The 17,664-nt window shown below is 35.4% G+C and overlaps 1 protein-coding gene across 1 annotated transcript in view; it reads left to right on the forward strand.

Annotated features, from left to right (window-relative positions):
• Window positions 1–10,841, forward strand: part of KNDC1 (kinase non-catalytic C-lobe domain containing 1) — a 55,831-nt gene extending 44,990 nt beyond the window's left edge. Inside the window, exons 17-30 of the mRNA XM_041461399.1 lie at window positions 413–810; window positions 2,622–2,715; window positions 2,827–2,924; window positions 3,193–3,404; window positions 4,704–4,817; window positions 5,218–5,365; window positions 5,624–5,803; window positions 6,858–7,073; window positions 7,416–7,498; window positions 8,746–8,896; window positions 9,308–9,430; window positions 9,533–9,592; window positions 10,195–10,352; window positions 10,610–10,841. Coding sequence (XP_041317333.1) covers window positions 413–810; window positions 2,622–2,715; window positions 2,827–2,924; window positions 3,193–3,404; window positions 4,704–4,817; window positions 5,218–5,365; window positions 5,624–5,803; window positions 6,858–7,073; window positions 7,416–7,498; window positions 8,746–8,896; window positions 9,308–9,430; window positions 9,533–9,592; window positions 10,195–10,352; window positions 10,610–10,841 — 2,267 coding nt within the window. The remainder of the gene's footprint in view (window positions 1–412; window positions 811–2,621; window positions 2,716–2,826; window positions 2,925–3,192; window positions 3,405–4,703; window positions 4,818–5,217; window positions 5,366–5,623; window positions 5,804–6,857; window positions 7,074–7,415; window positions 7,499–8,745; window positions 8,897–9,307; window positions 9,431–9,532; window positions 9,593–10,194; window positions 10,353–10,609) is intronic.
• The last annotated feature ends 6,823 nt before the right edge of the window (window positions 10,842–17,664 follow it).

The following is a 17,664-nucleotide window of genomic DNA, read 5'->3' on the forward strand; positions in this document are numbered from 1 at the left end:
AAGTATGCTTCCCCCTCTGAATGGAATAAAAGCTTCAAGACTTACGAATGGAAAAAAACTCAAAAGCTAAACATTTTATTAATGTGTGCTTAGGTCTGACATATTTAACTTCTGTTTTAAGGTTTCTCAGTGTTGTTTAAATGCTTGTTGCATATGCACAGAAAATATTTTGTGTTTTTCAGAAATTTATTGTTTAAGTCTTGCTTAATAGTTCTGAAATATTTTTAACCTTTATCATTTTACAATGTGTAGTTGAGAAAAAAATTGTAAAGTCACAATAAGCATCTAAACCCACTGTTAGAGCACATAGGTAGTCTCATAATAGTGTTTTGTATATGTCATGTTTAAGTTCAATAAAGCATGCATTATAGCACATGACCATTATTTCTTTTCCCCTACACACCTTCTTTAGGAAAAGGGGAAGCAGACTTTAATGTGAAGGCTGAGCCTATGATAAAAACATCATTAGTTGAACTGGATTTTGATGAGTCACCTTTGGATAATACCAAAAAAGAATTGATTCTGCAGAGTACAATCCCCATAGCAAAAGAGCAACAGTATTTGCAAAGCAACAGCTGTGGTCCAGGTTTTGCAGAAGAAAATACAAGTTCAGAGGAACAGGCCATGATAAAGACAGCTGGAAACAGCTACCTGGCATCTCCCAATCTACCTGACTTTTGTGGCTGTAGTCCTGGTTGGAGCAGTGCATTTTATGGAGCTGAATGTTTTGATTCAGAAGTTCATAGTTACTTGAAAAACCTTGGAAAGCAGAAATCAAGTGAGTCACAAAATATAGATGCTAAAAAAGTGGTGAGTACATCGATTTTAAATCATTAAGATACATCTTGCTGGTTAAAAGTGTGATAAAATTTGTTCTGTTATAGTGAATCAAAACACCATTTCTTTTTTTAAATATTAACTCTTAAGCAGTTTAAAATCCTCAGGATTTGTCATGTCTTAGCAATAAACCACGGGAGAGGTGTAGTACAAATAAAGCACGCTGACACAAATGTGCACTCACCAATCTACAACCCATTTTCTGTTCTTAAAGTTGACTGGAAAAGCATTGTCTGCCCTTTGCACCAGCCCCAAGGTGGTGTTACTGTAGAAAAGAGCTGAGAAAGACTGTGGCTGGAGCACACCACAGGCATAGAGCTTCATCAAAAGTTTTTATACTCTAGATCTACCTGAATTGGAAAATGTTGTGGAATAGACAGGGAATTTGACTTCATTGCTACTCACCCCAGATTATTTAGGGGACAAACTACTTTGCCCACCGGATTCCAAATGGTCACTCCTTCTGATTCTCTTTCTGTTTACATAATCTCTTAATCACCTTGATTTTGTTTTAGTTGATGAAGCAAAAGCAGACCTTGAAGTAAAAGCAAGCAGCTTCCAATTAGAATCTGGATAATAGCTTTCCTGTGCTTTCCCTGTTCTGTATGTAATGCCTCTGTAGGAGTATCTCTTTTAAAAATCCGGGGGGCTTTTATGACTCTGTGCTAATGAACCATGTTGTTAAACCTTTTGAGCTTTTCTGAAAAACAGTGACAGGTTTTTCTTAAGCAAATTAATTTCTAGCAAGTCCATCCCATTAAAGCTAACCTATTTACCAATCTGTTGTTTGATATGTTAGCTCTGAGCTGTGTGTTTTCTGATCACTCTGCCTGTGGGAGTTGTCTGCTGCATTCCGTGAACTTACTGCATTTAAAATTCTGTTTCATGTAACTGGGTCACTGGTAGTTAACTTAGGATCCAAGTGCAAAAGTCACCTCTTTTATAAAGCCCAACATACATCATGTTCATTGTTTCATAATAAATCAGAAGCTGAACTCAAAGTGAATGGCCCATTTTTACTGTCTGGTAAAATAATGAAACCTTTGATATGCAAGCAATTATAAATGTAAATGTTTACTTTTAAATTTATATATTTTGAGGGGCCTGATATACTTTCATTTCTACTCATTGCTTAAGTTACATAATTCTATAGAAATTTAGTTTCCTTTTTTCAATTTTGTGAAATACATAAATAGAAAATATGAAAGCTGAACTTTGAAATTTATATGTCCTTTATTTCTAGAGCAGCTCTCTTGTCTGCCTTCTGACCTGGTTATATAATATCATGTAATTATCCTTGTTTGGAAGCCATTGATTTCAGTCAGACTTTCAGTTCTTGCTGCAAATATAGGTCAGCTGTTTAAAGTGTTTCTGAGGCCTGCACTAAATTCAGAACATACAAATTTTAATTCTGGATGACTTCTGATTTTAGTTTTTAAAAATGCTCTTGAAAACAACCAGATAAGTGCAATTATAACTAAAGGCATATTTATGTGAACAAATTCAGACAAACTTCTACACAGTCTCATCATACACAAAACTGCCCCTGTCCAGTTGTAGAACTGTGACATTACTGGTGTTTTTCTGGGAACAGGTAACTCCTGCTGTATCTTGCTTGTAAACACAAATATAAAAGGTAGCTTTTCATTGTTAATAATGTATTCTTGTCTGTTTGGATGTTCTTTTTTCTTCATACAAAATAATTCTCCTCTACAACTTAACTTTCTTACTAGAACTGCCTTCTACTTACAATTCTGATCAGAATCCTATTTCTTTTTAAATAGGAACTAGAACAATTGCTAATGATGGAGACAAAAAATTACAGAAAGACCATAAAGTTTTACCAGAAACTATTGCAGAAAGAAAGAAGAAGCAAAGGTAAGATTACTGCAACTTGCCAGTAATAAAATGGCTGCATGCTACTTTTAAGGACCTGCTCTGTAACTCTGAATCATTGGTGTTCTTATGCCATGTATTTTAAATCTAAAGGTCCTGAAACTAAATCTATGTTGCACAAACTGAGAGGACAGCTACAGGAGATGAAATCAAAAGTGCAGTTTCTTGAACTGGTAAAGAAATATGTGCAGGCAAGTCAGACTTTATTTCACTTGTGCTTCATTTACTGCATCAGTATAACTGGCTGGTCAGATCACTGTATGAAATTTGAAATGGTTGTGTCAAACTACCAAATGAAGTAAGTGCCAAAAGAATTATTAAAGGTAATTGCTGCTAGTATTAATTTAAAAGGAAAAAAATCAATTATATGAAATGCAATTTGTCTTTACATTGATTACATTTTTTGTGAATTTTCCTCTTTAATTTCTTGTTTTTTCATGGCCTTGCTTCTTTGAGCAGATGATGTATGCCGAGCAGTGGGGTGTGGAATCCTGTGTGCTGCCTACAGTCATTCGCAATGGGAAAGGTGACACCATGGACATGGCACCTATGGATGAATCATCACTGCTGCTTTACTATAACACAGAGAAACAGCAGTGTAACAATCAAAATGGAGTGAGAGTTCTGCAGGCCGGTACACCACTTGGTTTAATGGCTTATTTGTATTCTAGGTATAATATATTTTACACATAAATTGGGAGTGGGTTGAACCATAGTCGCTAAATCAGGGAAAACTTGTTTCTGTGATGAATCCTAGTTACTCAACATTTAATAAGTTCTCCTCTCTTCTATCAAGTTTGTGTTATTTCTGTGAACACTCATTTATAGAAATGGGGATGAAAATGTCAAAAGATCAGCTGGCTTTCATTATAAGTATTTTATAATAAATAAAAAACTAGCAATTTTGAACTTTTTCATCTTTGACTTTCTTGAGGCTTCCTCTGATAGTTGCCATGGAATCAAGATTTTAAGTTACTGCCAGCAGTACAGCAATTCTTCAAATAATCATGTAATAATTTGGTAATTCTTATTAAGAAGGTCTGGATATTAAAATGTTTATGTTTCTTAGTACACATTATTGCCCCAATAATCAGTCCTTGGCACTGATCAAGATTCAGGCTTATCTCAGGGTTTAAATGGGGACAGAGGTGTCCTTCAACTCTGGTGAGGGCAGTGTTGTTTTGAGGTACCTAAGCTGTAATAGTGTGAAGGATGGAAATTGCCAGAGGCTCTATCAGACTTGTGCCACTGTAGAGGGAGCAACTTCCTCCCAGTTACTTCTCCCAGTTCATCCTGACTCTTGAGACTCAGTTACACTGAGTGCTGATTTTCCTGGTAGTTAGTATTTTGAACAAAGTGAAGGAAATGTTTTGGAACTGGACTTTCCACATTCATCAAATCCAAATTTCCGTGGTCAGCTGTAAGCCAGTAGGGAGAAAAAACAATTAACCTGTGTTAAGACCTTGAGAGTGTGTGTGTGTATAAAAAAAATAAAATTTCCTCATTCTTAATGTGTGTATAATAAGCATATTCTGTTGTTAAAGTAACTACTCCTCTAATTAGAATGACAGGGAATATTTTCTTGCTTAATGTATCTACTTCTTATACTGTTATTATAATTAAAACATTTTAAAGCAGCATCAAGTTAGATGACAGAAAAAAAAGAAAATGTAATATGTTCTTCCATACTATTTAGATTGCAACTTGCCTTAATAATAGAAATGTCAAAGTGGTTATTCACAAGATTGAAAGTAGAGAAACTCTTTATAAAACAAATTATGCTTTCAGGGTTGGCAATCACAGTACTTGATGTATAAAAGTAATTTTAAAAAGAACCAGGGTTTTATGAAGCACTTGAGAATTTAAAATGCCTATTTTTGATATTTTGAACATTTTTTTGCTGTTGCTGTACTTGAATGCAAGTTGAAGATGTGTTCTGGCTTGTCTGAAGTTTTTCTTGTGCTTTACAGAAATGCCTTTTTAGAAGGTTATGTACAGCAGTTTCTTTACACATTTCGCTATTTCTGCACACAAGAAGAATTTTTGCAGTTTCTTCTTGATAGAATCAGCAGCACTTTATCCAGGTACAGTAAATTCCCATGAAAAACATTATCAAAGCACAACTGAGTTTTCTCTCAATAACTCTCTGTTTCTCAAAAGTCCTACTTAATTAAAATGAATTTTTAAGTTTGTTTTTGTAAGATTCTCTTAACAAGTGAGAGCAAAATGAGAGCAAGAGCTGCATCTGACAATGTGCTTACTTCTCAGTTCTGCTTCTCACTTTTACCAGTGACCCACTAATGGGTTGTAATTACAACCTCAGCTTTGTTTCCACAGAGCCATGGATTCTAGAGACATGAAAATTAGGAATTTAAGATACTACATTAAATACCAAGTAAAACTTGTAGGTTTTATCAATGCTTATTTTTAAATTGGAATTGGATATTAATTTTGGTGTGATAAATTTCTTTTTCTTCTCACCAGTTCAAGCCTGGATCCTTCCACATCGCTTACCAAAATATGTAACCGCAGTTTCTGCATCCTGCAGGCATGGATTGAAGACTGCTACAGTGTAGATTTTGCAACAAATACTGATCTTCTGGGTACCCTAAAAGAATTTATTTCTTCCAAGGTAATTCAGAATTTCAGTAGATCCTTTAAGAAAAAAAAAATAATAATTAAGTCAGTTATGGGATATGTAACATAGTTATTACAAAAAGCTGCTCTAAGTACAATTAAAGTAAATAAAAGAAGAATAATGCTGCATTTGACAGCTGTGCTCAGTATGTCTGGTTTTGGACGGGTAAGAATCTTACAACTGTATTGTAACTTGCTTATAATTTCTAGGGAATTGGGTTCTGTGTTCTGTTAGCCTATTTTGTGTTCCCAGGTTGCCTCATTAAATGGCTACGGGGAGCGCTTGTTGTCACTGCTCGAGGATGCCTCTGCCAGGAAAAGTGGCAGTGCTGATCTGTGCTCTGGTGTGGACAAATGCAAAGAGGAAAGTGAGGAAGGCAGAAAAACATTACATTCCCTATGTAAAAAGCTCTCAGAAGATGTTTCCAGAAAGGTGTGTCTTTTCTTCAGACTACAGTGTATGGTGCACATTTCCATATGTTATGTTTTGAGAAAAACAGAAGTGTTCAACTTAGAGTCCAGAACTACTTAGTAAGGATTATGTACCTGCATTTTAAATTTTCTTTTGAAAGTATGTAAGATTCCGACAGTTCTGTAACCATGACAATAATCTTAAGTTTTAACTCCTGACAGCTGTTTCAGTAATCACAGTTCAGATAATCACAATTTTGAGAGTAGAATTCTTCATTCTTGACACTAGCATGTGACTCATACTTACTAGGAAACCTTTGCCCTCTTGCCAACCATTAATGCTTTTCATTAGGCATTTTTGTAAGACTATAAATACAAGAAAGCAGCAGGAGCTACAAGGTTCCCTGCTAGAACTTCAAAGCTTATAGCAAGAACTTGTCTGAACTTTTGTCTGTATGTACTATTTTATTCTACAGCCCCAGAAACCAGAACATATTGCAGGCTTTTCCCAAAAACAGATCTCTTTACAGAGTGACCAAAATAACATGTGGAAGTCAAATGTGTCAATAATTTGCAAGCTGAATTAAACATCAGCCTCGTGATGAAGGTGCACAATTCCATGGGTATACTGGGGATTCAGCCAAGAAAGGGCAAACAGAATAGAGGAACATGGACTTTTTTTATTGTCACTGCACAATAATGATAATGGAAAATGGAAGAAGAGAAAAGAATGAAAAACCAAGTGTTTCTTGGAAAGGGATGTTTGATTCTAAGCAAAAAGAAGTAAAATATTTTATGACAGCAAGCTTCAATAAACAGGGGTTTGTTTTAAATACTGATTGTTGATTGAGATCTGGCAGCCTCCTGCTTAGACTCATCCACTGTGCATATGATATTAGCTTAAAATAGCAGTGTTGAGTAAACCAATTTGTTCTGGGCTAACCCTGAAGGTTAGCTGAAGAGTTTTGCATGCACAAGGGTGTTTCTCTTAACAATGCTTTCATGAAAGTTACATCAAGGGGAGACTTAGTGTTTGCTTTAGAGAAGTTGTACCCTTACATTTATTTTTTCTACAGAACTTCTACTGGAAGCTATCCAAAGGTATGGGACCAATTGCCCAGTACCAGAGAGAGAGACTGCACACAGGTCCAGCAGTTTTGCCAAAGCCCTGCTGCAGCAGTTTCACAGAGGAATCCTCAGTCTCCTTAGCTAGAGCGGATGAAGTGGGACCAGTTCTCTTGATTGAGTGCAGTGCCCAGGAGCTTGGTTGGCAGCTGACACTACTGCAACAGGTACAAAGCTCTAGGCTTATTTGGAAGTACAAATATCTATCTTCTTACTCTTTTATCTTCTTTCTTTATCATTTCCCAACCTTGTTTCAAGCTTATTTCATACTATTTTATAAGACTTAGAATTAAAACTTTTCTCTTAAATCTCTACAGTGAAATTTAGAGTATCTAATGCTATTCTTAGGCTGTGATCCCTCTCAAAATTCATGCAGGTGGGGTGGGAGGAGGACCATACTCTGTCATTTTTATTCCCAAGCATTTTAAAAGAACTGTTAGAACTAACAGCAGATATATCTTGCTTCTTTTTTTTTTTTTGTTTTTTTTTTTTTTTGTTGTTTTGTTTAGGAAGTATTTAATAAATGTCACCCAGTACACTTCCTAAATTCCAGAGCACTTGGTGTTAAAGACAAATGTGTTGCTGTGCCAAAGTAAGTTGCTTGTTTTAACTACTCTTCAATTCTGTTGATGTACAATAACTTAGAGTTTTACACTTTTAATACAGCCAGAAACAGATAAACAATTTAAATACTTGATATTTTTTTACAGACTAGGTAGCCTGTTTATATGGGTTATTTAATTGCAGGAGATTTCATTTGTGGATACAGGTATGTACCTATGTATATGCATGTATGTGGAAGGCCACATTTGCCAGGTGATTTCTTTGAAATCTGAGGTGAGTTGAGGCTAAAAGTTCTTATTTCTAAGAACTTGCATTGGGGGTTGCTTGAAAGGCTTCATTTTTGGCAGGGAAAAAGTGGGTTCTGGAGTAGATCTGTGGTCATGAATGTGTGAATGTATATAAAATCTCAAAGACATTTACAGTCTCACAGAATAGCTGAGGTTGGAAGGGACCTCTGAAGCTATGTAGTCCAACCACCCAGCTGGACCAGGTTGCCCATGGTTGTGTGCAGTTGGGTTTTGAAGGTAGATGGAGACTCCACAGTTCCTCTGTACAATGTTTCTTCTGTGTGTTAGGGAGATGAATTATTGGTATTCAGATATACACAGGAATTTTCCTATAGTTATCGGAATGATTACCAACCTACTTAAATTATTTGCTCATCAGTAATTAATGTTTTCATCCAACGACATAGACCTAATTATTTTTATGATGGTCTACTTCTTACATACTCTGTGGATTCAGTTAGCTTCTAATTAGGAGTTGTTAATTGCACTGCCTGTGGTAGATTTTTGCTTCTAAGGATAGGGAATAAACATCCAAAGCAACTCAGGTTGTTCAATGGCCAAGGTTAGATCACCTGGTTTATACAGATTTTGGGGCTCAGTCATGGGAAATGACGTGTGGTGCCACTTGATATCAAGCTCAATTTCTTGTGTGGCTGCAGTTTTTGAGTTTGGGTTTCTGGCTGTTATTTTGTGCCAGATTGGCTGGGATCTTATTATGCACTAATGAGTGGTGAAAGTGTTTTTATGTACAAAAATGTATCCTGTAAATGTGGTTTTCTTTTATCAATTATACTTACCTTGTAATTATAAGGAAGAAAAAGTAACATGACTCGCTACATACATCATGAAGTATAAAATCAAGATGCCAAGCAATGCAAAATTATTTTAAATGGTTAGAAGTTGACATCTTCACAATCAAGGTTTTCTTTAAAAATCCAGTATCAGCCAGAAATATTTTTTCCTTTTTTTTTTCCTGTATTTTCTTTAGGGCAGTTTCTGCTGAGACAGTTTCCCTTAAAGTCTGTAATCTTTTTCTGTCGAAGTGCATACAAGACCAGTACCTTCTGCAATTATTGAAAAACGCAGACAGTATCAGCACTTGGGTTGCTGCTGAAATTGTAACATGTCACACAGCTAAGGTTTGTCATTGTTTATTTTACTATTAACTGCAAAACAGTTATGTATTTGTCATTATCTATGACTTGTTATGTAACAAACCTGCAAGAAATGGTCTGAAATACACCTGTCAGTGGGCAGTGAACAATTTGGTTTGTTGTCACAAGGAGGGTCTTGGATGCTTTTTAGTAGCAGGTGTCAAAATCTAACAGAATGTAAGAAATATAAGAAATTAGGGGAGTATGGATCAAACTTTCTTCAAGGACATCTGAGTGACAGGAAGGGAAAAACTCTGTGAAGGGAAATGTTACTACAGTCAGCAATTTTGATAACAAATTGAAAAAGGAAATACCTCCTCTTCCTTCTCATTTAGTTTTATTATGTAGATTTACTATGTGTATATGTATATATTATATGTCTTAATTTTTTTCCAGCGGCAGGTGAGCTTGTTATCAAAATTTCTTCTTATAGCAAAATGCTGCTATGAACAAAGAAATTTTGCTACTGCAATGCAAATCCTAGCAGGCTTGGAAAATCTTATTGTACGACAGTTGCCAGTAAGTTTGGGACTCTGTTCTCTAACCATTTTGATTAATGTAATCTTGTTCCAATATAGACACTAATGTGAAAAACAAAAATGTATTCTGTTTTATTGTAAGGCCTGGAAAATTCTACCTGCAAAAGTAGCTGAGATAATGGAGGAGCTCAAGGCTGTTGAGGTATAGTATAAATTTCTTAATGCAAAATTACATCTTAGGGGTTGGAAAAGGTGCAAGATGTGCTTAAATGGGTGTCTTTGCAGGATGAAAACCATAATTATTACTTTTAATTATGAGTTTAATTTGATTAAAGACTTCTAATCTAAGAGTTTACATAAATTTTAATCTCAGTATTTCTTTAACATGTGTCCTGTGTGACAAATCAAAATTTCAAAAGCAAGCTAAAACATTAGATATGCTTTGTATTAGAAGATTTCTGCAGAAGCTTTGCAGCTGTAATGTGTTCTGAAAAATCTTTAAGGCCTATTTTGTTAAAGGCATTCTTTTATTGATCTGTACAATTTTGAAACATAGTGAAGTTTTAAAATGCAGTTTTGCCTTTCATTTAGAACAATTGAAATTATATATGAAATATCTTTTGATTAAAGTGACTTTATTTGTGTACTTTAAAAAGTTTGTCAGCAGATGAATTCATAGTGTTGTCTTCAATTTCTGTGCCAAAAGTGAATCTTCGTGGCAAATAGATAGATAGTGTTAAGTATATGGAGAACTTGTCAAACCTCTCCAAGACTTAATGTGAGATTAATCTGGTTTTTAACTAGGTGTTTTTAAAAAGTGACAGTTTATGTCTGATGGAAGGAGACAGATTCAAAACTCTTCCAACAATTCCATCAGCCCATGTTTTGGCTATGCACGTCCAACAACTTGAAACTGGAGGATTCACAATGACAAATGGAGCTCACAAGTGGACTAAACTTAGGTAATTATTTTAATTATGTGCATATATCACCTATGTTTTTTGTTATTGTCTGATCAGATAATGAGAGCTAATGCAGTATTTCACAATTAACAGTTCAAATTGTTTCACTTGTTTAGACATGTGACTAGAGGTACGTATACAATAGAATAAAATGCTGGATGCCTTTGAATTTCCTTTAAGGTTTGTTTTTTGGTTTATGCTTTTGCTTTTATCATCAGCAAAACAAACTAATCTTTTTTACTATATTCTCTTAAAAGAAATATTGCCAAAGTTGTGAGCCAAGTTCATGCCTTTCAAGAGAATCCTTATACATATGCACCAGATTTCAAGCTGCAGTCTTACCTCAGACAAAGAATAACTCGTTTTAAAGATGCAGACATTTCTGCCTTGGCAGCTGACAACTGTGCCAACTTCCATCAGATACCAGCAGAAAAACATTCTCGAAAAATTCAGGACACACTGCGCAGGATGAAAGCAACATTTCAGTAATTATTTATGTTTCATCTGTTCTATTCTGGATCTAGACTGTAAAACTGGATTAAGTTGACTTCACCTACTGGACCTACTTCCAAGAAAATACTTAAGTGAAGCAACATAAGATACTTTCTCAAGTTGAAATTATTATATTTCATAACATGGAATTATAAAATGCTGACTAATGAAATTTGAATCACTAGCAACTGAATGGCAGATTAAAAGAATAAAAAGAGAGATAAAATTAAAGAGAGTGTAGATGAAAAGGCTTATTAATTTTGTTACTCTTCTTTAGCATAAATAATTAATTAGCCTGAAAACCAGTATCTAAAAAATACTGTGGAAGAACATTAAAATTCTACTTTCTGTTGCCAAGTTGGCCTAGGAGAGTTCAAAGCATAATTCATTAAATGTTGAATCTATTTTTATATAAACCCAGTACACTAATATCCTGTCACATTGTGCATATAATTCAGAAACACAGATGCTCTGCTATTCATTAATTGTTGGTGTGTCTTGCTTTTATGTTGTGTATTATGAAAACTGTAACTGACATAAATAACTGGCTGTCTGTTTCTCCTACCAAGGAAGGAGAGGAATGCTGTCGTTCAACTTTTTTTTTTTTTAGTTTGATTTTAAAGTCATCAGACTAACCTGTTTCCAAATGCAAGTAAGATCTGAATGTAAGTATTACCAATTTGTTGCTCTGCTTCTGCGCTCCTCGCGTTGTGAAGACAGTAAATGTGAAATTGCTCTTTTCATCTGTATTTGGCACAAGAGTCACTTTGCCAATTTATGTCTGTCTGCACATTTGAGTATGGCTTTTGCTCCTGAGATTGTTTTTGTAGATCACAGTGCTCCAGTAGCATCCAGTAGAAGATAACCATGTGAAATTTGGACCTGCAGCTTGTAAAACTGTGGTGCTAACCTATTCATAGAGCTTATGACCTTCTAAATGGCCATGAAATGTGTTGCTATTGCTAGAAAATTTGTTGAGCTACCCAGGTTTATGGAGGGCCAGAATGTTAAGGCTAAAAATTAGTTAAAAATACAAGTATTTCTACCAGAGGGAGCAATGGTAGTGTTGAATGAGAAGCAGAGAAGCGTAAGAAACACTTAAGCACTGTTCTGAAACTGATCTGCTTAGAACTGTGTTAAAAAAAATTAAAAAGAAAATGTTTTGAGAGACAGGCAGGTGTGAAGTAAGTATCTCACCGAGTGTTAGTGATGGAGAAGGATAACGATGTAAGAAACGGGAGTGGGTACATGTCTGGCATTTTGCAGTTGTACTGCTGTGTCTGACAGAAATGCATGTGCACATGCTAAACTGTAGCTTTCTCAATGTATAAGAGGCAGGCTTCTCCTTTTCTTTGTCAGTAACAGCAATATTACATCTCAACCCTCTCTCATCTTCCTCAGTAAAAACACAGTGTCCATACTTTCCTTTAAATACTCAGTTACTTTTTCTTACTAATACAGTACTACTAACTTTTGGCTCTTATTGGTTTAAACATTGAAGAACTCAGTCCTCAACAGGGTTTTTTTGGTTTTGTCCTTCTTTTAATATGGTTTATTTTATTTACCATATGTAGGTTTAACATGTCATTAATTATGTATTCTGATTTACCCTTAGGGAAGTAAATTGTGTTGCTATTTCTCTAAAAATTGTCAAATGTGAAAACATTTCATATTTGCCTCCTACCTTTATGATTTGAGAATGTTAATAACAACTTTATCTTCAGACATACATTTCACATATTTTATCTGTATGCATTTATTTTAAATAATTGGTGTTGTTAGTAGTTATTTGGGGTTTGTTCAATTAAAAATTACCGTTTGCTTAAACCCACACCTTGCCTTTGAACAACAGTAAAATTTTAAGTAGCATAAGTTTTACTAATGTAAAATACTCCACAAGACTTGCTAATCACATGACCTTAATAAATTCATTTTATACAGTTACCAGTCAGACTTTTGAAATTGCTTTTGTGAATTTTCTTATCATTTATATATTGCACTCATGAGAATTAGCTCGTGTATTTCTTAGCTCTGTGTTACTACATCTAGAAAATATTGCTTACTCTATGACAATAACTGGTACCATACAAGATTTTAAAAATCAGCTCGTGTCTTCTGTCTTATATGACACACATTTCAGAAGAAAGTTGCATCTAGCATATAACTGTGCTGCCTATTTATGACTAACAAGCAGTAAGGGTTGAACTAAAGTTTTTTTCTCTTTGTAGGGAATGTCCTTTAAGAAAAAAAAATGAGACAAAACACTTCAAAGAAACATGTTCATTTTTGTCTAGTTGGCAAAATATTATTGGCATCAGTAATCAAACTGCATGAATGAGGGACCTTGCATTCTGGCCCTGTGCTTCGGTTCCAATACCAAACTAGAATTTTTGGGGGAAAATATTTGAGTTTGTTCTTTAAGCCACAATTGCCACCAGCTGTCCTAGCTCTTCCTCATTTTTATCACATTCCCCTGATCTTTTATGTTTATTTTTCAAACAGTGACCCATAGAGTTCTGAAATGAAGTCTGCTCCTTGGGAGATATTACAGCTGCTTTGTGTATTGTTGCCCTAGGCAGATGTTTGCCTCCAGGATCCCTGGGGTTTTCACTCCTCTTATGAGAGAGCTGGGATGTGTGTCCTTCTTACACCAGCTCTGTTAGAAATCAGGTTTCCAGCTCCAACACCTCCAGAAGCCTGGCAGGAAACAGGGATAGAATTCAGTTGGATCCTATTAACCATTCTGTAGAATCCCAAACCAAGGACCTGGCTTATAATTAATGAATCAACACTGATTCATGATTCTGACAAATTCCTTTTCTTAGAAAATTTTCAACCACTTCCAGACTTGGCTTTGTGTATTGTATTTGTTTCATAAGCGTTGCTGAGACTCAGCATTTCTGTGAGTACTCTATGTGATTTGCAAAGGATTAAAACTTTCCTCAAGTTTGTAAATAAAAAATAAATAAGCTACAGTTAGAAAGGGGTGTAAGCCATCAGGTTTCTCAATGTTAAACATACAGTTGATTGTTTCAATCCTTGATATTATGATGATGGAAGGAGTGCAGATAAATTATTTTTCTCCCTTATACTTGTTTAAATTCAATCCAAAGCATAACCTTGTTTAAATTCCAAGTGTTCTGTTAGAGCTATCTTATCTTTTTTTTCAGAAAGTCTTTTTTTCTCAAAATCCTTTATAAATAATTTGTTTTTAATGAATGCTGAGCTTTGACAGACCCTCAAAACATTGGAAATGCAGATTTGAACAATATTTGAAAACTAAAGTCCTATAAATCAAACTTAGTTGAAAGGTCATCTTTGGGATTTGACTGACTAGGAGATACTCTTCACCTATAAATGTTTTTGCCTTCAATAAGTTATTATAAATGTAAGACACTGCCCTCACTACAGTTTGGACTATAAAGGTGTTTTGGGAGTCTTTTCCCCCCAAGGGATCTTGTAATTATTACATACCAGTAAATTACTATTTTGTCATGGAATATTCCACTGCACATTTTTATATGGTTTCATAGTCTGATAACCCTCTAAAATACATGTGAGAATAAACAATTTCACATTTTGAATTCCTATTTAAAAATTCCTGCGGCAAGCAAGTTTGAAGAAACTTCTAATGTGGCTGTTTTTAATCCATCAATGAATGACAACAACTCTGCAAATAAATGCTTATTTGCTGTCATATGTGACAAAATTCATAAACAGTAACAGTAGTCAATTATTCACCTAAGTAGCAAAATTCCAGGATAACCAGCTGCACAGTCATAGACTAGGATTATTGGGTTTTCTGGGGAAAAGGGAAGAAGTTTCCCCAGGAACTTGGAAGTTTGGAAGAAGTTTGGATTTTCTGGGGAAGAAGTGTCTTGATATCCTTTCAAGATATCTTCTAGTTCTCATTTGCTTGATGCAAAGAAGTGAAAGGGCAAAGGACTTGAAAATAAACGGTGGAAAAGAACAAATTACTTCTGAGATGAGAGTACCGATCCACAGACATGAGCAAAGTAACTTTTCTCCATGAAGGTAAACTACAGGTCAAAGGTTGGATAATTCTTTGTTGGGAATAAAAAAATCCGCCAAAATTAGTTTATTTAAATAAAAGATAATTACTGAAACCTAGAGAAAGATGTGGAGAATGCAACAGAGTGCCAAACTGTGTTTTGATGTTTAATCAACTAAGCTAATGAGATACTGAATATCCTAGGATGCATTTGAAAATTACAAGGATGAAGTCTTTGGAAATGTCACAAATAGTCTCTCATTTATTATTTCTCCAGACCAGGGGATGTGTTGAAGAACACTGTGCTCACATTCCTACCCATACCAGCTTCTTATCCCTCTGATAACAGCCAGGCTATGATTTGCTCTGAGCCTGGTGTGAGCACACTTCAGATACAGCTTTGTGTATATAAGCCAGTGCTGGAACCATAGGGAATAATCTTACTGTTTAAGATTTTACAGTGTTTAATAGATAAACTGTTGAAAATCTGCATGTGGAAAACAATCAAGATGAAAGTAACCATGGGACAACAGAGTTCATGATTCAAAGGAAAGAAAGAGATGAAAGAAGCAGAATAATGACACTGGGCTTCAAAAAAGCAAACTTCAACAAATTCAAGGAATTGAATTGACATCCTGGGGAAGGAGTTAAAACACAAAGAAAAGTTCAAGAGAGCTGAGAGTTTCTAAGAAGAATTTCTAAGGCCATATTTAAGTATAACAGTCTATCCACATGCAATGGAAAGAAAACCTGAGAAAGCACTGTGGCTGCATTAGGGGCTCATCAATTACCTGAAAAAATCAAAAAAGAATACTGGGGGGGGAAAAAGTAGAAACAAGACAACTACATTATCAAGAACAAATATAAAAGAACAGCACAGCAGGTTAGGAACAAAAGTGGACAGACAAATTTTGTCAGCAAGGGAAAAGCAAAACAATAAAAATGGATTTTTAAGTATTTTTCTATTATACAATAAGAGCTCTCTGCTTACCAGAAGAGGTAAGTGTCAGATGGTACAAAAGCCTGGAGTGCTTACTGTTCCACTGCCTTCCCTCTAAACAATGCCTGTCATAATCAACGTTAACCAGAAATGCAGGTCAGAGGCTATCAAGCTAATTAGATATATAATTACATTAAGTTCTGATTAAATCTGTTCTATAATAATGAGGAGGAAAATTTAAATAATCTTATAATTACTTTCTTTTTGATTGAGGAAGAATAAGTGAGTTCCCAGAGAACCAGAAAATAATACTACTTTTTAAAAATGGGCGAGACCACAGGAATGAGTGGAAAGGCAAGGTAAAGAGAATGACAGAGAATCAGCCAGGAAAACTTTGGCACTAAAAGAGTTTCTGGAAAAGCTGTCTGAAATCTGCAAGCATAGAGACTAATTGAAAAGGCTGACATGTTTTTGTCCATGAAGTAATTTTTAAATGACTTAATGGTCAAGGTAACTGTCTCAAGACATAAAAACAGCATGTTGTACGTTGAAGTCAATAAATGCTTTGACAACAGCTCCTCCTGGCCTGATTATATATTTGGTCGCTCAGATTCAGATGATGGGCCAGTAAGGTGAATACACAACTGGTTAATAAATAATTTCAAAGGGTAATTAAGATGCTTGTTGAATTGTGAAAGTGAATTGAGTGGGGTTAAGACTATGCAGATGATAGGAGTGAAAAGCAGGTGCAGAGCCCTCAGGGACAAGGCACAAAATAAGTGAGAGCTTTGGCTTCATCAAAAGTGTAGCATTCCCACAGTGGGAATCCCGGAGCAGCAGTCAAATGAGGACCAAGGCACTGGAGCCCTGCTCAGGAGTGAAGCTGCAGAGAAAGTGCTGTGGGGGTGAGTAAAGAAATCTGTGCTAATTAACATTTCATACATATGCAATGTCCTGTTTTGCTCATTAGCTGCCCCACTAATGCAGGTGCTGGTGTTTGAATTCCAAGATCTGCTGATGGCCTTCACCTTGGCACCCGTGCAGATGGGGGGAAGCAAACTATTCTGCCTTACAGTAATGAGGTAAAACATGCTCCTTGAGAAGGGAACTATCACAGACACAGTAACAACAAGATAAGACCTGCCTGGGACTCTGCATAGTCTGATGAAGGAAGAAAACTATCCAGGATTACCATAAGGCAGTCTTCTCCCAAGCTACACTGTATGGAATGTGTAGGAGTGTCTGTGAATTTTAATGCTGAAATATGAGGTGGATGGAAAGCACACTTATACAACATACAGGCTTAGAACTCAAAAGAATCATGATAACAGTTTAAATTTCAGCTTCAAGTCTTATGGTTTTGAAGGATAAATATTAAATGAAAAATCACTACTGAGCTTCAGTAAAAATCTCAAGGGGACCATAACAGATCACAAGCTGAATATGAATCCATGTGTACAGCTTGCAAAAAGAAAAGAAGAAGGTGGGGGTAGAAGACCTGAGGTGTACTGCACGAGAACTGCGCATGACAGAAGGTAATTATTTTGCTCTGTTTGGCAATAGAGAAGCATCAGCAGGAATTCTTTACCATTTGGGCACTGTGGCTAGGATACATACAGCCAAAATGAGAGAGATTAGAGGACCACAACAAGTATATGTTTAGAATCATAGACTGAGAAAGACTGAAAAAATTGGACTTACATAGACATGATTGGATTGAGCAAACCTATGAATGTGAAATGTTGCTATAAAAAATTAGTAGCTGTAGGGGTTTTTGAGGGGTTTTTTTTTTTTTTTTTTGTTCTGTGAAGCTTAAGCACTTGATTTTGAAATAAGGGTGATTTTGTTTCAGTTTTTACATTGGAAAG

The sequence above is a fragment of the Pyrgilauda ruficollis genome, unplaced genomic scaffold (genome assembly GCF_017590135.1).
Source record: "Pyrgilauda ruficollis isolate IOZ18807 unplaced genomic scaffold, ASM1759013v1 scaffold15, whole genome shotgun sequence".
Lineage (NCBI taxonomy): Eukaryota > Metazoa > Chordata > Aves > Passeriformes > Passeridae > Pyrgilauda > Pyrgilauda ruficollis.